This window comes from Ursus arctos, unplaced genomic scaffold, assembly GCF_023065955.2.
Source record: "Ursus arctos isolate Adak ecotype North America unplaced genomic scaffold, UrsArc2.0 scaffold_2, whole genome shotgun sequence".
Taxonomy (NCBI): Eukaryota; Metazoa; Chordata; class Mammalia; order Carnivora; family Ursidae; genus Ursus; species Ursus arctos.
The window spans coordinates 94,178,416-94,201,943 of NW_026622874.1; the positions used below are offsets into that span (position 1 = coordinate 94,178,416).

The 23,528-nt window shown below is 57.2% G+C and overlaps 1 protein-coding gene across 3 annotated transcripts in view; it reads right to left on the reverse strand.

Moving 5' to 3' along the window:
- GTF2IRD1 (GTF2I repeat domain containing 1) overlaps positions 1-23,528 on the reverse strand; it is a 103,555-nt gene that overhangs the window by 21,600 nt on the left and 58,427 nt on the right. For 2 of the 3 annotated variants that reach the window (XM_044390183.3, XM_044390182.3), the window contains exons 15-22: positions 20,172-20,219; positions 19,181-19,246; positions 17,992-18,175; positions 11,657-11,706; positions 11,372-11,428; positions 10,058-10,141; positions 6,320-6,503; positions 5,771-5,799 (exon numbers count right to left, since the gene is read on the reverse strand). In XM_044390183.3, coding sequence (XP_044246118.1) covers positions 5,771-5,799; positions 6,320-6,503; positions 10,058-10,141; positions 11,372-11,428; positions 11,657-11,706; positions 17,992-18,175; positions 19,181-19,246; positions 20,172-20,219 — 702 coding nt within the window. The remainder of the gene's footprint in view (positions 1-5,770; positions 5,800-6,319; positions 6,504-10,057; positions 10,142-11,371; positions 11,429-11,656; positions 11,707-17,991; positions 18,176-19,180; positions 19,247-20,171; positions 20,220-23,528) is intronic. The other variant, XM_044390184.3, reaches the window with a different exon arrangement.

Here is a 23,528-nt window from a genome sequence, read left to right on the forward strand (position 1 = left end):
CACATCACAATGGAGGGGACTGTCCCTTCCCATCTTTCTAGCCCTGGCCTCTAGGACCTGACTCCACCCGTCTCTCGTCCCCACTGGGACCCACAGCCCCTGCCCCATCACCTTCCTGTCCCCCCAGGAGGAGCTGGCAGGGGCCCCTGCACCAGCTCTCAGCTCCCCTCTTCCACCTATCCTGTTTCGGGGTAGGGGGGCGGCGTCCCTCCTCTTGCCCCTCTTCACCCCCATCACTCATTTCTCTAAAATTACGCTGTGGCTATTCTTACCTCTAAAGCCCGCTCCTGATCCCATTTCAGCCAGCAGACCCGCCCCATCTCTCTCCTGCCCCTCGTGCGACCCATTTCTCTGCTCTCCTTCCTTCCTGAGCCTGCCAACCCACTCAGGCCCCCTCCCCGGAACGGCTCCCAACCCCACTGCCCATGACCTCTGGGGGCTGCTCAACCCCATGGGTCAGTCTCGGGTCCTCTGTACTTGACCTTGCATGCAGCACCCGGCTCAGGTGGCCACTCTCCAAGTTTCTCACTTGGCATCTGGCCGCCTCTCATCTCTCCAACACCCGAATGCGGGAGGGCCCAGGGTTCCTCCCTGGACCCCTTCGAATTGTTCACACTTACCCCCACGGTGATCCAGCTTCACGACGAAAACCCGTTACATGCAGAACAGCCCCCAGCTGCATGTCTCCAGCAGGATGCTGTGATTTACAGATCCGCCCGTCCAACCCGGCCACCTGGGTGTCTCATTTGCCCGACACTCAGATCCTGACCCCTCTTGCCCTCCAGCTGCTCAGGACAAAATCTTTTTTGCTCATACCCCACACTCACTGCATCAGCAATCCTGTTAGCTCTACTTCCAAAATACGTCCAGGGCCTCAGGGCCTTTGCACTGACGCCCTCCCTAGATGCTTCGACTGGGATTTCTACACGGCTCATACCCTCATTTCTTTCAGGTCTTAACTCCTGCGGCCTATCTCAAATTGTCCTTCCGACAATCCTATCTGTGTTACATGTCTCCATGGCATTTGTCACTATCAAATACATTGCTCTTTGTCCTTATTTATCTCCCCCATTAGAAAATAAGCTCCACAACGGTAGAGATTTCCCGTCTATTTTGTATTCCTAGCTTCTGCTTGCCACAAAGTAAGCTATATATACAGATATATATTAATTTATTTGAGAGAGAGAGCGCACAAGCAGGAGGGGAACAGGAGAGGGAGTAGCAGACTCCCTGCTGAGCAGGGAGCTAGACACGGACCCCAAGATCATGACCTGAAACGAAGGCAGACGCTTAACAAGCGTGACCCACACAGGCGTCCTTATATATAATTTTTTTAGAAGTAATCTCTACACCCAACATGGGGCTCGAACTCACAGCCCCGAGATCAAGAGCTGCACGCTCTTCTGACTGAGCCAGCCAGGAACCCCTTCAATATATTTTTGCCATACAAATAAACTCAAAGAATTCATCGTGAGCTTCAAGAGAGAGAGAGGGGCAGGACCCATGTTATAGAGGCCAGCAGCCAGAAGGGGGCAGCAAAGAGCCACCCAGTGCGGATGAAAGGTCGGGAGGCATGGGTACAAGCTGTGTGACCTTCAGCGAGTGTCTTAACCTCTCTGAAACTCACTTTCTTTCTGTAAGATTGGTTATTGGGGGAGCGCCCACATGCTGCCATGGGAAGGCTTTATGACCGGCATGTCATAAGCGTGATGGAGAGGTCATGCGTCCATGGTGTGAGCAGTCATCCCATGTCCACAGCTGGGGGACAGACAGGACAATTGCGTAACTATGACACAGCCTGATGAGGGAATGTCGTAAGGCGTTTTAAAAACATTGGAGAATGCTTATGTTTTCAGCGTGTATGTATGTAAATTTATATAAAGAACAACAGCAAGATGTAAAGTTAATAAGCTTGGGGAAAAATCTGGAAGAAATGTTATCATCCTAAAAACGACCAGCCATCTGGGCACAAGATTTCTGTATTTTCCAAATTTCCACCATGGGCACGGATCTGCATTTCCCTTCGGGTTTTTTATGACCTACTAGAATGTTCTGTGGTGGTTACTACACCAGCCCCCTGGGCGGAGGGCCTCTCCTTCCTTTGTCACCACTGCTTCTCTCCAGCACCCTGAACAGCCTCTGTTGCTGGGCTGGGTGTTCGTGGCCGTGGGGCCCTCTGGGTTTGGGGAGAGTGCCTTGACTTGGTGGCAGGCTCACCCAGGCCCCCTCCACAGCAAACACGACCGCTGTGCTCTGTGGGGAACGGTGGCCTGTGGCCCCTGGGGCACATCTGCGCCCGAGAGCTGGATGCCAGGGGCTTTGAGGGACGCTGTCCCCAGGCACCTGCCTCCCCGCCCCCCCCAGCCCAGCCTCCCTGCTTTAACGCAGTTCAAGCCCAGCAAGGCAGCAACAGCTCCAATGGCGTGGACTTCTCCTGGGCCTCACTCGCTAGGGCTCCTGAGGTCACGCCTGGATCACCTGGGCCCACGGAAGGTGGGACTGGAGCTCACGCTGGTACGAGTGCAGGGCCTGGCCCCACCATGCCTCTGCAGCCCCACCCCCTAGGGATCTGGCAAGCCACTGGCCCAACCCTCCCCCAACCAGAGGCCCGGAATCCCACCCACCATCCTCTGAGACTCGGTCCAAGTCCATCATTAGCCAGGCGCCTGGCCAATACTCAGCATGAGCAGAAAGGGCTTCTAGACACCAGGGGGGAAACCGAGGCCCTGACAGCAAACCTGAGGTACCCATGGAACAACATGAAAGGAATCTGGGATGGTCTCTTTTGGCCCAGAACAAAGCTGGCTCAGGAATGGCCATACCGTCGCCCTACTCTGGCCTGGCCCACGATTCTAGGAAGCATCGTGAAAGCCCCAGGTTTAACGACCGATCTACCTTCAAAGCGTAATTTTCTTTAGAATTCATTCTCGGATGGTTCTGTTAGGAAAGGCTTCTATGGGAGCCTTCGATAAATCACCTAGAAAATCTCAGAGCCATCCTTAACAGGCCTCCCCTTCCAGGGAAGCCGCTTCTTCCCAAGCCTCACACCCCTGCACCTCCCCCCCACACCCTCATCTGCCCTCCCACCCTGTACCACTCACTGACCAGGCCTTCCCCAGTCACTGGTCTGCATGTTCAAATCCTCTGCAGTATGGACGTGGCTACATGGGTGCGCTTCTTAGAAGGTTCCAGGCCCTGTGGAAGCCTCAACGGGGAGGAGCAAGGGGCATCTCTCCAACCAGCTGCATGGACGGTTGTCCATGGATGTCTTATAGGTACCAACGTGGACACATGACATTCAAGACCTGGTGGGCCCCCTGCCCTCACTCCTTGGCACTATGAAGCCTTCTGGAACCTGGACACGAGCCCAGGGAAAAGGGGAGGAACATGTGCCCAGGAAAAGGCCTGTGTCTTTGCCGTGACACGCCACACCCTCCTGGCCATGCTGGTTTCACCCCTCCCCCGGCCCCAGCAACGCCCCCCCCCCCCCCCCCCCGCCGGCCCCTCCGTCCGTGCCTTCTCTTAGGATGGGTCCTGCACCGGTACTACACACTGTTCTGCTCCTCTCCGAGGCCTGGCTCAATGCCGCCTCCTCCAGGAAGCTTTCCCAAGCCCCAGGAATAACCACTGCTGCCCCTACTGGCTGAGCACGTCCCATCACAGCCGGTCCAGGGCTGAAGGATTCACAAACGTCTCACTCAAGCGTCAGGATGAAGCCCCCCTGGAGACAGGAAAAACAGTCCTCCACAGCCCGCCCGTCACTGCCCATCGTTTATCCAATTCCAATCACCTAAGGAGGCAGGTATGTCTTTCTCCATCATACAGATGAGCAGAGGCTTGGGGATGTGAAATAATGAGCCCAGAGTCACATGGGTAGTAAGGGGGGGTGCGGGGATTTGAACCCAGGTCTGTCTAAGCTCCAGCCTGTGCCTTCCCACGGCCCATGTGCTGTCACCAACCCACAACCCAAATCAGATTATCTGCCACCCCTCCACATGCCCAGGGCACCTGCGTCTGGCTCAGCCCACCTTCCTCCAGACTACAGCACCTGCTAACGTCCCGCCTCCCCCGACACCTGAGCCCCCGCTCCAGTTCACCTGGGGACCCCAGCAGCTGGCCTGCATCAGGCTTTTGTGATTGTCTGATGGAGGGTTTGGGGACAGGCTGTGACCTCTAGTGAACTCTTGGAGGCCCCTGTGAGCCTGGACACCTTCCCAGCACAGCGTGACGAGTGGCATAAGTGAGCATGGAGCCGGCTGGCCATTCCGTGTGTCCTGGCCCCTCCAGGGTGCCACCCAGCCCGCGATGCCAATGCCTGGAAAGGCAGTGGCAGGTCCATCCTGAAGACTGGGCCAAGGGCTACTTTCCCATCACCTCTTCCAGGCAGCCTGCCACCCTCTTCCACACCACGTGGGCAGAGAAAGCATTCCCAAGGGCTCTCTCTGCGCACAGAGGAGCCAAAGCATAGGCCAAGGTGTGGGTGGATAGCAGACTGGCCCAGGGACGTCAAGAAGCCGCTCTAACAGCCAATGGGCCACCGAGCTCCGGGCTGGAGGGCAAGCCCTTGTTAGCGGAAGGGCCGGGAAGCTCTGTGGTCTGCGTGAGGCTTGCCGGCGGACCCTCTGCCCCGCAGTGTTGGTCCGCAAAGCCCGACATTCCTCTACTCAGTGGCTGCCCGAGTTACGTACCGCCCGGGTCACGGGGCCTCCGTGCAGGGAGCCAGGCAACAGTGCCTCCCCTACAGGTGGCGGGTCACCAATGCTCCCCCTGCCTCCGTTTCCTCCTCCGTAAAAAGGAGACAGGAAAAGGTCAGTGCGAAGCGCTGACCCTAGTAGCACAGGTCAGGTGTCCGACCCGATTTCCCTTCCTGCTTTCCAAGTTCGCTGAAGACTGTGCCTGCCCCCGGGGCAGCTACACGCTCGGCCCCCACGGGGACCCTTCCTTCTGGAAGGAGGGGCTGGGAGCACACAGATGGCCTCGCTGCGTTTCTGCGCTCCCTCTGCGTCTCCTGGGATGCGGCCGGGGCAAGGCTGTAAGGCCTCCCGTCTCGCTATACACAGGCTCTGGGGTCAACGACTCAGCGTGGGCAGCCCAGAGTGCTCACAAGGTAGTCCTGTCGCCCCTGCAGGGACAGGGACAGTCTCTGCTCATTCCGGGTTTTTTAGTCTTTTTTTTTGTTTGGTTTTTCTTTTTGTCTCTATGTCCAACGTGGGGCTCCAACTCACGACCCTGAGACCAAGAGTCACCTGTTCTAGCGACCGAGCCAGCCAGGCGCCCTCCTTCAGGGTTTGGGAGGGCCAGGACACAGCCCACGGAGGAGACGGGTGCCTTGGGAGGAGGTCAGGAGCGGCAGCTTACCGTCTAAGGCCGAGGAAGCACTTACCCCCATCTCACCACCAAGCTCATGGGGCCTTACGCAGAAACCCCTCCCTCTGCAGTTAGGAACCACCTGCCGCCAAGCTCACCCACACACTCAGGTCAACCAGGCCCCTTCATCAGGAGTGGAGGGCAGGGACCCGGCCCGGCCCCTCCTTCCTGAACCCTGGCCAGGTTGAGCACGAGAGTCACCCGTACTGCCCCCCCCGCCCCTTTTTCTCGGCCCGAGGTTCCACTATGACCTCCTCCCACCTGGGGCCGGTGCCCAGAGGAGGTGGGAGAACAGTAGGGCAGGGCCTGGCATCCCACAGCAAGCTGGGCTCCGGCCTCCGGCCCCCAGCACTGCGGCCGGCCTCCCACGCCAAGCGGCCCCCCCACAGCCAGTGCCTCTTACCAGGCTTTGGGATGAGTCCTTGAAAAGGCCTGGAAGGAAACAGAGATGGGAGTATCAGAGGGGGGACCCGGGAGCTCTTCGGAAGTGTTTGGGGGCCCACCCCACACTGGCTGCCTCAGAACAGCCTTTTAACAACCTGCCCGGGATTCAGTGCTCGGGCCGGACACGGTGACGATGTGGCAGTGTGCCGTGCGGGAGCGTGACCAGGGCCTCCTGCTGGCTCTGACCTGGCTGGCTCTGTGACCCAGGCAAATCACCTGTCTCCATGTCCTCCCCTCTGAAGTGGGCTGACTGCCTCTCCCAGGGGCTGGGAGGGCAGTGAGTAGGTGCTGCAGGGGTTAGGAGGTGACAGGAAGGCCACCCCTCTGCTGTGGTGGCTGATGTGGGGTTCCCAGCACCCTGGCTGGCCTGCAGTCACCTTCTGCACCCCCACCCCCGACCCAGGACCCAGGATGGCACCGGACAGCAGAACAAGGCAGGACCAGATCAAAGGAAAGGCCAAGGGCCCCGCCCAGGCTGGTCTGGCCTCCTCACCCTTCCCCTGAGTACCTGGTGACCGTGAACTTGATCTTGTCAGCCACGGCAAGGATCCTCTCCAGGTTCTGAGAGCCAAAGGTGCAGGGCTTTCGGAACGGGATTCCTGGGGGGAGCCCCTCAATGATCACCGAGCCGGGGTTGCTCTTGATCCGCTTGTAGGGGACCTGGACGGGGTACTTGATGCCCAGGGCTTCACCTATGGCAGAGGGACAGGGGACGGGTTGTCAGGAGCCAGAGCAGGGGGTGAAACGTGACGGCAAGGCGTGCGCGCGGAGGCTACGCGGGCTGGCATGTAGCCCCATGGGAAGGCACAATGTGGGGGGGGGCTGGGAGTCAGGGAGTGGGTCGTGCAGGGGTAGCGAGTGTGTCCGGGCAGGGCTGAGGAATGGGCAGGCACACTGGGCTTCAGCTGCAGGGGGAGAGGACAGATGGCCTGAGAATCTGCAGCCCGCGTGGAAGATGGGAGGTGGGCGTGGCCCTTCCCTACAATGCCTGACCCTCCAGCAGCACCCTGGGCTCCGCCTCATCGTGGTTCGGGACCCGCCCAGCCCGAGGGCAGACTGCACTTGGGGTCCCTCCTGGACAGAGGGAAGGAGCTCACTGCGACCCCTCCAAGGGGCTCACTGAGAACGTCATGCCCTGTGTTGCAGGGGGTCCCTTTATGAAGACATGATGCAGAAATCTCTGAATGCCTCAGTGCGAGGAGGAACAGCTGAGTCTTCTCTGTGCAAGAAACTAATTTTTATCTCAAGGACACCAGGACTGGAATAACTGGACTCATTTCCCTTTTCACTCTGGCTCCCAGGAAACTCAGAGCCTGATTTGTCATCTGCATCCCCCACACACAGAATCTCGGTGGTTTCCTAGGACCCCTGGCTTCCAGCCATTGTTTCAGCCTGTTTTTGTGCTTTTTTCATTGAGATATAATTTCCATACCATAAAGTTGACCCTTTTAAAGTGTATAATCCAGGGTTTTTTTGTATACACATGAGACTGTGAAATTCTCACCACGAGCTAGTGCCAGGACACGTTCCTCACTCCGGGAAGAAACCCTGGAGCCATCCGCAGTCTTTCCCCGACCCGCCTCCCGGAGCCCTGGGGACCTCTCATCTACTCTGTCCTGATGGATTTCAGCCTGTTTTTAATTCTTTATCCTGACTGTGCTGCTGACTAGGTCATATGTGATGGCTAAGAGAGCTCTTTTGAAATGAAAAAAATAGACAGAAAATTTTATACCCATGATCCATCAGTGGGAGCACCACTGTCTCCACTTCTCACCTCCCAAATGGCCCTTGCTACAATGACCGATGGCCTCCATGTTGCCAAATCCAACAGACACCTGCCCTTCTCTCTACAGAGCTTGGCACAGATGACCACGCTCCCCTCCCTGAGGCTCTCTCTTTGATGTCCATGACCCCATACTCTCCTGGTTTCCCCTCTTTCTGGTCATTCTGCTGCTGCCTGGACCTGACCTCTAAAACACCAGGACTCCCTGGCCTTTGGTCTGGGTCCTCTTTCTCACTCCTCTACCCCCATGGCCTAAATTTTATACCCAATCCAGACACTTCTCCTGAACAGTAGACTAGACCATCTCTACTCAGCCCTCAAACTCAACACATCCAAGATGGCACCCATCCTCTCCCCCTCAAGCTTCCCCTCCTTGGTGAGGATGCTGTCCCTTCTCCCCAGCTGACAGTTCGGGTGTCCGCCTGTCTCCAGGCCCATGTGCTCCACCCCCGGCCTCTCTCTTGTCACACTGATAAGTCCCCATCACCCAGTGAGCATGGGGGGTTTCCTGCCATGGGGGGTGAGGAATGGACATGGGACTCAGTGGGGCCCAACGAGAAACAAGGGGAGGGCTCAGAAATTCTAAGAAAGAAACCCTCGCTGTCTGGAGAAAGCCTGTGAAAAGAGCCAGCCCTCTCCTTCCTTCCTCAAGGTGTAGGTGGGATATCTCAACTGTTGTGGCCATTTTGCCAGCAAGGGGGAAGCCAGCCCGAGACTGACGCCAACATGGTGGAAAGACACCGAGGACATCTCTGTACGTCTGGATCCAGTTGATCCTGAAGGCTGCCCAACTGCTGGCCTCCCCCGGCTATGAGCTGTGGCCCATTACACTGTCCAGAGACAGCGGCACCAACATTTCTCCCATCCCACAGGCTCCTCTTTGCATCACGCCCACACGCCCTCACGGAGGACTGCGGCCTGTTGTCCCCTCCCCTCGAACGTGGGCAGGACATCGTAATTACCTCGACCAACAGAGTATGAGGCGACGGCTTCCACCCGGCTGGCAAATCCAGCCACCTTGGGGTTGCGATGCCAGAAAGTCCACGTACGGAGATGGCACAGAAACGGGGACAGAGGCCCGAGGGGCTCAGCTGTTCCAGCGCCAGCTGTTCCCCAGCCCAAGGGTCACACATGGGAGCGAGAAGCTGTCGAGGTGACACCGGCTTCAGCCACCTTCTGACTATAACCCCAGGACAGACTCCAGAGAGCCACCCCTGAGCCGCTCCCGGCCTCCTGACTCACGGACACCAGGAGGAAGAATAATGGCCATTGTTACCGTAGGCCGCTCAGTTCGGGGTGATCTGGTCTGTGGTCATAGGAACGGAGTCGAGAGTCAACCAACACCCTTGGTTGGTGAAGCCAGTGTGTTTGTTTTTGTGACTTGGGGCCATAAAGCACGGTGGCTGCACGGACTTGTTTTCCTCAAGCCAGACTCGACGGGCTGCCTCGCCCTCCCTTTGCCTCTCTGCTCTCCACCAGCTCCACCTTTGCGGCTCGGCTCCGTTCCATCCGCCTTCCTCCAGCCTCCCTGCCAGGGCCCGGCCAGCCTGTCATCGCTCCGGCTCCGAGCCGGTCGCCTGGCACTGCCCTCTCTCGCCCATTCATCTTCCTCGTGGGCGGCAGCCAGGAAGATACTTGAAAACTACAGAGTGCCTTCTGCCACTTGAGTCCTCCCAACAAAACACAGAACCGAGGCCATGGTTCCTTCGAGGGCCCTAGGTGACGGGGTCTGTGTGCCAGCCAGCTCCACAGGGCCCCTTGCCTTCAGCCCCCATTTCCCCACTTCAGCTTGCTGTCCCTTCCTAGGACAAGCCTCAGGGCCTTTGCACATGCTATTCCCTCAGCTGGCCTGCCCTTCCTTCTCTGCGACATGAAGTGCTTCCCACCCTTCAGTTCTTTCTTTATTTTTTTATTTTTTTATTTTTTTAAAGATTTTATTTATTTATTCGACGGAGATAGAGACAGCCAGTGAGAGAGGGAACACAAGCAGGGGGAGTGGGAGAGGAAGAAGCAGGCTCCCAGCGGAGGAGCCTGATGTGGGGCTCGATCCCAGAACGCCGGGATCACGCCCTGAGCCGAAGGCAGACGCTTAACCGCTGTGCTACCCAGGCGCCCCTCAGTTCTTTCTTTAAAGAGGCCTCCCTGGCTCCCAATCTAAGTTAGTCTCTCTTGATCAGCTTGCTTTTTCCTGCGAAATCATGGACCAGGCCCCCGTCATTATTAGATTTGGTATAGTTACTGAATGTCTGTCTTATCTCACTGGTCTACAGGACCCAAGAGAGCAGGGTCTCTGTTTCCTTCACTGCTTTATCCTCAGAGTCTAGCACATAGTAGGTGCTCAAGAAATGTCTGTGAGTGAGTGAATGGTTTTTCCAGAAATAATCACAGCAACGGGTAGGAAGCTTCTGCCTCTCTTCCCATGGCGGCCGGGCTGTCCTCCCGCCTGGACACCCCGGGGCTCACCGTATTTCTTATTGAACAGATCCTGGACTTGCTCCCTCAGCGTGTTGGCAATGTCGATGCGCGAGAGTCGAGCGTCGTAATTTTCTGCAAAGTAAAAAACAATTATGGATTGGGGCTGTTCAATTAAAAGGCACTTGGGGACTTTTAAGGAATATGATTTTCTAATGATGAGGCGCTCCTTCTCTGGCATATTAGCAGATCCTCAGAGCGGGCCCCTCAGAGTCCTCCAGAAGGAATATCTAGACAGAGATGTGTGTTTTTCTGGAAGGACGCACACGGTTGTGACAACAGCCATGAGTGGGAAATTAAGTTAATTGTTGACATTTGAAAACCACCAAAGCAGTAAATAAGCCCAAGAGGTGAGAGGCTCCACGAGGGGGGCAGGTTCTGGGGCCTGGGCGGCTAGGAGCAGGGGCTTTGGGCGGGCTGGTGGGGAGGGTCACCCCTAGTCACTCCCTCAGCTGGGGGCATCGGTGAAGGAGTCCACGTGCCAGCCCATGCTATGGGGACCCCGGATGGGCCCCTGGCCTTGAGAGATTGCAGCCTGGCACTGCCTGGGGAGAGAGAAAGGTGAGGGAGGACCCAGAGTGGACCTCTGGGCAGCTGGAAGGTGTGGTGAGGACCCCCATCTGCGGTGAGGTTGCCTATGAGGAGCCACGGGTGGGCTGAGAGCCGTGAGGGCCCCTCATCGCAGCCAATTCTGGCCGCTCGGGAGGGAGAGAGAGAGAGAGACAGGGCAGGGAGCAGCCGCCCCTCCGGGATCTGGGTCCTATCTCTGGTGCCCCACTCCCTGGGCTGGCCCTACCTGTCACGGGTCTCGCTGACCTCTCTCCTCAGAGCCACAGGGACCAGCCAGGGGCCACCTGGGGAGCAACCCGGCCTCGGGGACTCATGGCCACACCCTGGAGCTGTCCCCACACGCACGTGGACTTCCTGCTTCTGTCTCTCCCGCCTGCCAACCTGCCTGCATTGGTTCAAGCTTCTCCCACCTTCCATCCATCTTTCTCCCTGCTCACTGCCTCTCGGCCCTTCTTGTCCCAGCCTCGGTTCTCGGGGACATCGCCCTCCTTCGGCTTCAGGCATAGAGAGGACAGCTGACTGCCTGGTACGGAGCGGACAGTGGGCCGGCTCCTGCCCCCCACACCCTTACGGAGCCTCTTCTTTCTGCCCCAGCTGCCAGCCAGCCTCACTCAGACCCCCAGGCCCTGACGTTGGGGGCCAGCCCCTCCCACCCATAGCCTGGCCCTCCAGACCCAAGCCAGGTCGAGGTCATGGCCCTGGGACAGCTGACCCCATCCTGAGCTGCAACCTTACCTTGAAAACCCTGTCTCTTCAGGCTCTCGTCCACAAGAGAGTCCCCGGAATCCCTCTCTGGGGGCGGGGGGGGGGGGGGAGAGAAGCCAGGTAAGCAGCCAGCTCCTGGGTCCCCAGGACAGAGGTGGTATCTTTGGGGGTGGGGGAACCCGATGGGGAGGGCGGTGGGGGATGCCAGGAGAGGCGGGACCAGGCTAGAGGAAGAAGGATGAGGGACGGGGGTGCAGACCTGGGACCCCTCCCACACCCGGCCGGCGCCTCAGCCTGTGACCCTGCGCGGGGTACCTTGGCTGTCCGTGATGGGCTCTTTGACTCCCTCGGTGAGCAGCTCAGGCCTGGAAAACAGCACAGCAAGCAATCACTATAGCCTCATTCTGCACCCCCGAGCCTCCGTCTACACAGCTGTGCAAGAGGCCCTTCCAGCTCTGGACAGCCCAGGTCTGGGGTCTCTGTCCCTCCCCCCAACCCCACAAGCCCCCGCACCTGTCCTGTGGACCCACGCCTGAGATTGGGCGGGGGGGGGCTGTGCTGGGCTCTGAGGATCCAGCCCAGAGGGAGGCCGGCCCGACCCAGACCAAGTGGAGTGGACACCGTCACTCGGTTCTGGGACGCTTCCCAAGGGGCCGGTTTGAAGTGCAGAAAAGCAGCCGAGGCTGACCATGTGGCTAGATCTCGGAGGGGCAGGGAAGGTCCGGGGGTTTCTGGGGGACACCTGAGAGCTGCCGTGTCACTCAGAGTCGGGGCCCCGGGGACCAAGCTCCACTTTGCACTCACGTCTGTACCTCTAGACCCCACAAAGCCCTTCCCAGATGTCGCGGGGCCCTCTCGACACGCTGGAGGCGAGGACTGTTTCCACCGCCCCATTTACAGGATGAGGAGACAGGCGTTGAGGTGAGTAAGGTGCCCGAGGCCACGCAGCGGGAAGGGCCAGGGGTCCATCAAGGCCCCGGTCCCCTCACCCAGCCGCCTCTCCCGCTGAGAGACCTCCCATCTGACAGGGCAGCCCAAGCACGTTAGCCTGAGAGCCGGGAGCCCCGCTCCCCTCCTGACTCTCACAGGAGACAGTGGGGAGGCCGATCTACTTTCTGGGTCTCAGTTTCCCCACAAGGAGAAGGAGGAGAGGTAGTGGGGGGGTTTCTACATACAATCGGAGGACTTTTCAGCTCCTGAGGCTGTGCTCCAGGCCGGGGCTGTACCTCCTCCCTCCTCACTCAGGCCCTGTGAGCCCAGCTCTGGGCAGATACCCAGGAGCCCGCCACCAGAAGAGGCACCAAATCCTCATCCACTGGCCGCCTGACCTGGGGGGGGGGAGGTGCCCTGAGTGTCTGGCCTTTGGGCTCCCTTCTAGGCCGGGTTTCCTCTGTGCCACTGCTTGGCTACCCCTGTGACGGGGAGCTCATTACCTCTCCCGGCAGCCTCACCTACAGACCCAGCCTCACACCGAACCCTGGTCCAGCACCCAGAACACCCTTCAGGAGATTTGAAGGAGTGGTTCCACTACCTGTCCTACTCCATCATCCCCTGTTAGCCTTCCCCTGGCCAGCCTGACCTCCCCAACGCCCTCGGCCTGCCACAGACTCCAGACCCTCTTCGAGCAGACAAACCTGCTGGACAATTCTGCAGTGAAAACAGGGCATTTGGAGTCAGCGTTCCATAATAAGAGTTTGGTCTTTGTCTCCGGGTCCTGGGAGGTAACCTCTCATCTCCGGTATTTCTCGAGGGACAGGAATATCGGACTTATTATTCCTGGTGACACCCTGGGATCCCACCTAAGTTTATGCTAACGAGATGACTCATGATTCTGGAAGACGGACCCGGGGATCAGAGGACTGGGGCTTCAAGCCACCTAATGTCCCTGATTTCTAGGGAGGGGAGGGGGCCGCAGACAGAGTTCAATCACATAGCCAATGACCCGATCAAGGATGAATCCCAATAGAAATCATGGACACTGAAGCTCGGTGGCGGAGAGTGACACGTCCTGATATCATGGGGACCTTGACCTTCGTGTCCCTTTATTTGGCTGGTTTTGATTAGTATCCTCGATATAAATCTGTAATTGTAATACAGCGCTTTCCTGAGTTCTGTGAGGTGTTCTAGCTAATTACTGAGCCCTGGGGAGTCATGGGAGCCTCAGACTCTGAGCTAGTTGTGCAGAAGTATAGGGGGCCTAGGGACCCCTGAACTTGCAGCTGGGGTCTGCTAATGCCGGGTGGCCGGGATCGGAACACACTATAGCACTACACGAGCCAGAACCTTCCACCCTGACTTCCTTGAGTAGCAGTCTCTGGTCTGTGTGAATCCACCCATGATTTTCCATTTCCAAAGGGTTTCTTAACTTTGGAGAATTGGATGAAAAACAAGGACCCTCTCCCCAGAAGAACGCATAAAAGGATATGAAAATTTCACATGCCAGTTCAAGGATCGGGGTAAAGAATGCTTTCCGACCAAAGGTTTAGAAAGTTTAACTGGATTTTGTGCCACTTGTAACCGGAAGTGGTTGTCCGGAGTATTGTTTAGAAGGATGTGGCGGAGGTCAGGTGCAGGCAGGAAGAGTGACAATCAGTGAGCCAGGTCTCCTGCAGGTGGTTTCTCCTGTGTAAACACGCAGCTGACCTTTGAACAACACGGGTTCAAACTGCGCGAGTCCACTTACATGCACATTTTCTTTGATACGGTACTGTAAATGCATTTTCTTTATATTTTCTTTTCACGTTTTCTTTTTTCTAGCTTACTTTATTGTAATAATACAGTATATTATATATATAAATATAAGAGATCAAATACATGTTAATCGACTCTTTATGTTATTGGTAAGGCTTTTGGTCAACAATAGGCTATCAGTAGTTAGTTTTTTTTGTCTTTTTTGAAGATTTATTTATTTTGGGAAGGGGAGGGGCAGAGGGAGACAGAATCTCAAGCAGATGCCCCATTCAGCGTGTAGCCCGACACGGGTCTCGATCCCAGGACCCCGAGATCATGACCTGAACCAAAGGCAGACGCTTAACCAACTGAGTCACCCAGGCGCCCCTAATCTGCTTACAGCGGACACACAACGTTACATTTGTTTCAGGTCTAAGTAGCTAGGTTTTCGGCGAGTCAAAAGTTATACGCGAATTTTCAAGTGCACAGGGGCCCAGGAGGCGGGGTTGGCACTCTTAACCCCCATATTGTTCTAAGGTCAGCTCTATTTTTTTTTTAAAGATTTTATTTATTTATTTGACAGAGATTAAGAGAGCGAGAGAGGGAACACAAGCAAGGGAGTGGGGGAGGGAGAAGCAGGCTTTCCGCTGAGCAAGGAGCCCGATGCAGGACTCGATCCAGGGTCCTGGGATCACGCCCTGAGCCGAAGGCAGACGCTTAATGACTGAGCCACCCAGGCGCCCCTCAACTCTATTTTTATGGGCTGAACTGTGTCTCCTTCAAACTTCATATGTTAAAGCCCTGGACCCCCCGCCACCGTACCTCAGAATGTGACTATATTTGAAGACGGGGTCTTCAAAGAGGTGGTTAAATTTCAACGGGGACATCAGGGGAGCCCTCATCCCCTGCCCAGAGCCCTTATGAGAAGAGGAGATTAGGTCACATGGAAAGAGAACCAGGGATGGGTGCACATGGAGAAAATGCCACCTGGAGGCACGGTGAAAGGGAGTGACCTCGGGAGAAACCAAACCTGCCAGCACCTTGACCTTGGACTTCCAGCCTCCAGAACGGTGAGAAATAAATTTCTGTTGTGTAAGCTGCCCCCCTTCTGCGATGTTTTGTTATGGGAGCCCCAGCAGACCCATACGCATATGTACGTATATATAAAGAAGATAGATACGTATGCTTTGAGATGGAACTTACATGCCACAGAATTCACTTTCAAAGTACGCCAATCCGTGGTTTTTAGTATGTTCACGAAATTGTTGATACAGCTGTACTTCTACCTGATTCCAGACCATTTACATCACCCCCAAAGGCACCCTTCTCTAAAGTAAGATCATCGACAAGTGGTTCTTTTACGCTTAATATTCCCAACGCTATTTTCTGCTGATTTTTATTTTTTTCAATTTTGTTTTTTCTGCTGATTTTTAAAATGAGAAATAACAAAAGCAATATACCAAGGGCTCAATCGCTCAGAATCACCCAGCGAGGCCTTCGCTCCACCGCCCCCAAGTGCTGCGCCCGGCAAAGCTCATCGCGCTCTCCTACGTGAGTCCTATTCTTCGCTTCGCTTTCAGGAAACTGGAATCTGTTAAACTTACTTTTTAAAACAGATATATTTTTAAAGACATGAAATCCTCATCCAGGCAAGCACATGAAGGAGCCTCAAAAACTAAGTGAAAGGAGCCAACTCAAAAGGCCGCAACCAAAACACTGCAGGTGTCGGATGTTCTGGAAAAGGCAAAACGACGACAGAAGACGGATCGGCGGTCGCCAAGGGCGAGGGTGGCCCACAAAGGGACACAAGGGAAGGTTTCGGGGTGACAGGACTGTCCCGTATCTTGATGGTGGTGGTGGTTATGTGATGCCCGAGCTTATCAAAGTTCAAAGGGGTATACACCTAAAACCAGTGAATTTTCCTGAATGTCACTAAACTCCAATAAACCTGACGTTAGAAAAAAAAACAAACCCATCTTGATCGAGTACTTAGAGTGTGCCAGGCCCTTTGCTGAGCCTCGACCTCCACTGCCACTCCGGGAAGCGGTACGGTGCACCCCGCTTAGCACCCCCAAGCGAGCTGCCCAAGGTCACGGGGAGGAGCGGGAGGTCCGGACCGGACCCAGGAGACGGCCTCTCAAGTCTGCCCGAGAGCCACCGGGCTAACCCGCCTCCCTCTCTGAGTATAAAGCGGCACGAACAAAAGCTTGGGAGCACAGGAGAGACAAGCTGTCTGCCCTGAACCGTTAATGAGAAAGGTCAGCTCGTGAGGATGGGCCGTGAACGTGGCTCCCCCCACTGAGCCGCCCGGTTCTCGGTTTGGAGGATGGATGCGGCAGGCAGTGCATGTGGCACGTCCCTCCTGAATCTGGATGCTCAGGGCAGTCGGCTCCTGATGTCCTGTCCCCACTCCGATCTCTGCCCCGAGGAGGGGGTGAGTCCCGTTATCCACCCGCCATCCCCACCCCCTGCTGGAAGGCCCCCACGCACCGCAAGCACAACATATGTCACACCCCTCCATCTCAGAGCACCGCATTACCACCGCCCCAGGTGATCAGCCTCAACCCGGAGCCGTTCAGACCCCCTTTCTCACACACCCCATATCCAACATATCAGCAAATTCTGACAGCCCATCTTCAGAACACTGCCTGAATGTGACTTCTCACCAAGCCGCCACTTTGTCCCTGGGGCCAGAGCAAAGCCTCCTTGCTGGTCGCTGCTTCTGCCCCTGCCCACAGGGTCCCCTTCTACCTCATAGTTGGAGAACAACAACAACAAAAGACCAGATTGTGTCATATTCTCCTTGGAATCTTCCAGTGAGTTCTCATTAAATGTAAAATAAAATCCAAAACTCTTTAAGCCAAGCCAAGACCCTGCATGATCTGGCCCCTCCTCCCTGCCACCCTTTCCTCACTCATTGTGCACAGCCACACCAGCGTGTCACTGGTCTTCAAACACACAAGCATGCCCCTGCCCCAGGGCCTTTGCATCTGCTCCTCCCTCTACCCAAATGCTCTCTCACCAGATATCGGCATGTCTTGCTTCCTTAGATACGTTCCTCATGCCCCTCTCTGCCCCCAGATCCTGGGTTCTAGCATTTATCTCTACCTGACATTATATGGTAGTTTTAGTCAACGAGACTGGCCAACTTGAGGGCAAACTGCGGCATGGGCTGCTTCCCACAGCCTGACACGCAGTTGGCACTGAAGGGAGGAACCACATGTGCCTTATTTGTGTCTCTCGGAGCACCCCCTGTCCTTGTTCCTCCTGGTGCAAACCAGGCTCCCGTGGGAGAGCGCCCTGCCCCACGCCCCATCACCCCTCTTGAAAAATGCCATGAATCTCCCAATTTGGGGGCCATCTACTCCCCCAAGGGGGCAAACCCTTAGGATTCTCCTCTTACTTGCCACTTTGAAGCAAACCAAGGCTACAATGACGTGACACAGCAGTATCACACGGCAGCAGCAACAAACAGGTCACCCCACCAGACCCCCCTCCCTGCCTTAAATCAACAGTTGCTTCTACCTTCTCCACGGGGCCTTTATGTCTGAGCTGGGCACACGGGCTGGATATGCGGAGCTCCACTGGGCTCTTGAAGACAAAAACGAGAGGCCCAGGGAAACAGAAAGGACCCGCCACCGCCGTATTTTCCAATCCTGGGATCATGGGCCACTGTCCTCAGCAGCCCCCTGATGCCCTGGGCCCAGGACACCAACACATGCCCAGAGAATCCTCAGAACGGTCAGGAGAGGAGGCCGGCAGGCAGATTCCCATTCCACATGGAGGCAAACTGGTCCAGCAGGCCTGGGCAGGGTCCAGGCAACCTCCCGCCTGCCCAGCTCTGGCCAAACCCTATCTAACACCCCACCGTTTTAAAACAAAAAGCCTGCCCCAATCTCAGACGGAGATGGCACGCTGGCCCTACTCCCAGGCGCCACGGCCAGCCTGGAGGGGCCCCTGTGGACGCGGCCAGGCCTTACCTCTTGATGACAAACTGGATGCTATTGCTGGCTTCCAAGATCTTCCGGAGCTTGGCGATCCCGAAGCAGTTGGGCCTGCGGAGGGAGATGCCTTCAGGCAGCCCCACCACAAACAGCTCCTCCGGGTACATCAGGAACTTGGAGTAGGGCACCTTGACGGGCTCCGAGATGCCAATGGCCTTGGCTGCAGAGACATGGCTGCTGTAGGGCCACCCTACACTGCTGTAGGGCTAGGGGGCCACGAGCCCTGGTGCTAGCCTCCCGTGTCTGTGCGGGGGGGGGGGGGGGGAGGGTGAAGGTGCCAGCACTCTCTGCAGAGTCAGTGCTTAGTGGACCCCCCAACCCTCCTGAGGGGTAGGTACCATGACCCCAGTCTGCGGGGAACAGACCAGGAGCTCAGAGGGGGACAGGACTCAGGTAGCGGAGCCCCAGGGCTGGGGGGTGCGAACCCGAGTCAGTGGGACCCCGAAACCCTTGCACCCAGGCAGTGCACAAGAAACCACTGATGGCTGGTGAGACCTGATGTCGTCCCTGGGCTGCCAGAAAGGACTTCCAGACAGCCCTCCTGCCACCATCCATAACCCCCACACTCCGGGTGGCCCAACACCACGCCTTGGGAATGGGACAGGTCCGAGGCCCAGGCCGGGCACTACCACTCACACTCAGACAAGCCACATCATTTCCCCAGGCCTCCTGTCTCCTCGTCTGTCAAACGGTAGGAGGACACGCGTTTTGTGAGATGGGAAAACTTGCGTGAAGCCCCTGGCCAGTGCCTGGCAAACCATCGGGGCCTAATAAAAGAATAGCCTCCCCCGCCCCCATCCTCTTTCCCGGACTCTTGAGTAGGAAAGGCCTTGCTGTGTTCGCGTCCTCCCGAGGACCCGGAATGAGGGCATCCGTGAGCACAGAAGAGTGGTGACGGCAGTGGACAGAACATGGACAGAACGGGCTCTCCAACCTGAGCCTGAGGCCGACCGGGAGCGGGCAGGTGATGGAGAAGGCTGGGGGTGGCGCTGCAGAGCGGGGTTTCCCTGGGTGTCCCTGTCCCCTTCCCGGTGGGCCCCGGCCCCTCTGTCTCCTCCCTGCCTTGTCCCAGAGCAGGGAACAGCAGGGGCCCCAAGTCCCTCTGCAAAGAGGGCAGCTGGAGGGAGGGCGAGCTGCCCGGGACCCCGGCCGGCTCCTGGCTCACCGTATCGCGTGTTGAAGAGCAGCTCCACCTGCTTCCGCAGGGGCCGGATCACGTCACCGTGACTGTCTGGAAGGCAAAAGGCAGCCTGTTGGGCCTCCCCAGGGGCAGCAGCACCCCGCTTCTCAGCTCATGTCCCAGCTCTGCCAGCACCAAGAATGACCCTGCACTGGGACCTTGGAATGGGGGGAGGCTGGGGTGGTGGCGGCGGCAGGTAACCTATTTCCTCAGAAATGGCACCCCCAGAGGGGTCCACCAGTCCTGAACCCAAATGTCTGGTCTAAGGTATCACCAGGCCTGAATGAAGATTTGGAAGATTCTGCAGCCTAAGATGGCCCGCAGATCTTTCTAAGTGTGTGTCACTCTAGACCAGCTCAGGAAGTGGCTTAGCTAGTGGGTGAATGGTAAGCCTGCAAATGGAGTACACTGCCATCAGGTGGCGTGGACTTTTCTACCCCCACCCCAGGTCAGGCTGGGTTTAGGGAAATGACCCTTCCCTCCTCGCACACCCACTCACATTCCATTCCAGGGACAGATACTCCCAAGAGGAAACAGACCCACCCCCACTTTGACCTCTCTTCCTGCACTACTCTCACTCGGCAGGAAGGGAATGCGCGGTGTGCCTGAGAATGAACAGGTCCGTTGGACACAAGGCCAATTTTGTGCTTTCCGGCCTCCATACTACTTGCTCAGACTCCAGACTTAAAACCTTTGCGCGAGAAGCAGGGTGTGTGTAAAACAAAGACAGAGAATGCTCTGCATTTCCCTTACCAGAAGGAGCGGCTTGTACCTCTGACCAGGTGCCTCCTAGTTCTACAAGACTGGTCTATAAACCTCCCCCCACCTTAGGCAGCCCACAGGACTCCCACCTCCAAACGGGCTGTTGGGGAGTGATGGGGTGGAGAGAACCAGAGACAAGAGGGAGAGGACAGGCGGGGGAGGGGAGGAGAGATGGGGTGATGGGGTGCAATGTGAGAGGTGCACAGCGCCTCACCTTCTACGGGCCTCTCCTCGGGCCGCGGGTCCTCGCTGGGGCCTTTCTCTGAAAGAGAACAGAGGGTGCCAGGAAGCCACGGGCATCATCTCCAGTGCCCTGTGCTTCAAAGGCCAGGCCAGACAAGGGGGCTGCAGCAGGATGACTCTGGAGCAGAGCACAGCAACCCCCCGGATGGGATCAGAGACCTCGATCCGTACAGGCAGGCACCCCACCCTCGTCTTCACACAAGGAGGCCAAGTTCAGAGCCAGGTGTCTGAGAACATTCAGTACGCACTCTCTGGAGACTGGACCCATGTTGGTAGGTCCTTCTTTCCGTGTGCTAGGTTTTTCTCTAGGCACTTGGGGACAAGACAAAGTTCTGTCCTCCTGCTGTGATGCCAGATCGAACACAGAATGCCAGTCGGCAGGGATGTGAGGAAGAAAGACGGTTGGATAAGGGGAGGGCAAGTGGGTGGCGTGGAGCTACCCCAGGGCAGGTGGTCCATGGGGCTCTCTGATGAGATGGCATTGACCTTCGCCTGGAGGCAAGAAGGCATCAAGGGCTGGTTAGTACTTGAAACCACCGGAGGGGGGCTCTAATTTGGGAAGCTCGCTGGCGCTCTGTGTCGCCAGGTGCTTTCACACGCAGGACTAAGCCTTCGAGGGTCTGTCTCAGCCCACAATATGCAGCCGAGCTGGGCAGTGGCGGAACAGGAGGAGCCCAGCTCTGCCAGACTCCTGGCCAGCGCCCGTCTGCTCTCCCTCCAGCTCCTGGAGGGAGCACGTGAGGACAAAGGGGACAAAGCACGGTCCCCTGTCCCAGGCGGGATGGTGAGCTGGAAGGAAAGGGGCTGATTCCGGGAGAGCTGTCAAAACTCGCTCAGGATGGAGGGAAAGGTGAGCCTGCCCCTGGGATCACCAGATAAGCCTGAGGCTTGGGGCTCAGCATAGGAAGGCGCTGGAAGGTTCTGGACGGCTGCACCTATGCTCCGTTGACTTGAAAAGGTTGAGGGCCAGCCCTGGGCCTCAGGCTTCAACCTTCCTCAGGGAAATGGGCTCACTGTGGGCAAGGGATGCTGGGCCCTCCTGACTCCCCCTGAAGGCTTTCCTCTGGCTGCAGCAGCAGCCCCACAAGCTGGGAGAAGCAGCAGAACTGCCTGGAAGCAGCTCTCAGCCAGCAACGTAGGACATCTGGAGGATCACTACCCCAGCTCCCTCCTCACCAGGCTGCTGACCTCAGGCGTGTGCTTTACACGGCTCTCACGGCCGCTGGTTCAGCTGTCCTCAGCACTAACGGGCCTGCACTGTCCCTGTCCCCACCTCCCATCCCACAGAAGGTCCTGCGATTCCACTGCATTTTGGCCATTTCCGGGTGAAGGGAGGGGGCAGACAGGGACAGACGAGTCTGCTGGGAGTAGCAGGGCGACCAGGGAGTTTTCCCAGGCAGGGACCTGTGACAAGGAGTCAGTCCCAGAGGAAGGGAACCGCCCAAGTGTCACACTTGGACCACCAATGAAGGTCACAAGGTGGCCTGGAGGGACACGAGGAGGAGACCTGGCCAGGGAGTCTGTCCCCACTGTGAGCTGGCCATATACCATCGTCCTGGGAGTAGCAACAAGGAGCCAAGGTCCATCTGGAGCCCCGGGCAGGAGAGCCCGCCCCCACCGTCCCCGGAATCCAGGTATCCTCGGCCTCACTAAGGAGGGGCTTCTGTTGCGCCAGGGCCGCTCCTGGGGGCCTGTGACCCGTGTGCTTTGGGGTCCCAAATTCCAAACGTGGGGAACTCGCTGGATTCCCCACCCAGATGTCGGGGGCTGGGCTATTTACCCTGAACGAGCCCCCCGACTGGCTCAGCGCGCCCCCGTTTTCAACTGCGAGTAACTGGCGACACCCTCCAGGAAGGATGAAGGTCACGCCAACGATCCCAGCGCTCTAGAGATGTCCAAGGGAGGGAGGAACAATCTGTGCAAAATCGTAGCCACGTACACGTGCACATACGCAGAAAAAGGACACAGAAAGGACGCCAAACTACTAGCGGCCCGAGGAGGCAGGGGAGCCCCTCCTGTCCAGGTCGCAGAGCCCTGCATCATTTGTCTTATCATGCATACGTGAGCAGAAAAAGCCCACGCACGGACACACAGACACACCCTGTCCTAACGCGTGGTGGTCCTGAAGGCCTCAGAATCTTCCTACTTCGTTGGTTTTGAGAGGGGTGCTTGGAAAGGTGCCTCGGACGGACATTCAGCAAACCTGAGCTCCAGTCCAAGGCTGGGTGCCCCTGGGGAGGTGGACTGGCCGGGCCGGACCTCAGGCTCCCACGCTCTGTCACGCCAAAGAGGAGAAGCCACTCCAATGGAAACAGACCAGGGCCATATCGGTCCATGGGCGCCCAGCCCCCTGGGGTCCAAACGGAGACGGCTACCCACCGTCTTCTCTAACGGCACTGTGACCGCAGCCCGATGCCCTGCGACCTTGTGGCCAGTCCCCTCTGTCAATTCACCCTGAGCCTCGGATCACCTGAATGCCCCCCCAGTTTCCGTACAGCCCACCCAGAACAGTCTTTCTTCACGACCAAGGTATTAAAAGCTCACCCTAAGTGACTGAGGAAATGAAAATTATATACCACTTGACCTCACATAGCTACTGTTCCAGCAGTTTCTTCTTTGTTGCCTGTTTAACCAGTGATGATGTTTTCCACGGTTGCAAACAGAGCAGCCTTGTGCCTTCCCGTGCCCCCCCCGCCAGCTGCCTATTTTTGGTGGCCGCTGACAGTCCATCAGGAGGATGCCACCAACAGGTCCCCGCCAGTTGGACTGGCTCTATCCACTTCTTCACCGTCACCAGTAACACGGCCGCGAACATCTCCGTGCAGAAGACGCTGTCCGTGTTCCAGATCGTTTCCTAGGACCAGGCCCCCGGAACCCCTGGGGGTGCTTCTTTTCACGGCTCGCCAGGCTGACCAATTTCTTGAAAAAGCCACTCGCCAAGCTGTACCCCTTCCAGTACCAGAGGGGCACCCATTTCCCAACACGCTCAACAAAGGTTCTGCCTGATTAAGGGGTGCAGAACAGATGCCCCCTTTTCGTTTCCCTGAGGCTGTGCGTGTTTGCGTTGCTTGCTGTCTCTTTTTTTTGCGTGCGGTCATCCATCCGTGTTACGGCGGACACTGGGATGCACCACCCCGGTCCCCTTCTAGGACATGCGTGTGGACCCAGCAGCAGGGAGTGTGGCCGGCTGGCAGGCTGCACCAGTTGCCCCTCAAAGGATAGTCCTTCTGGGGCGACCCCCATCCCACGACTGATTGAGGATATCCCAGGCCAACCTGAAACAAAGCCAAGGGGCCATTCTGGCCGCAGAGTTTCCCGTGGGGCCGGC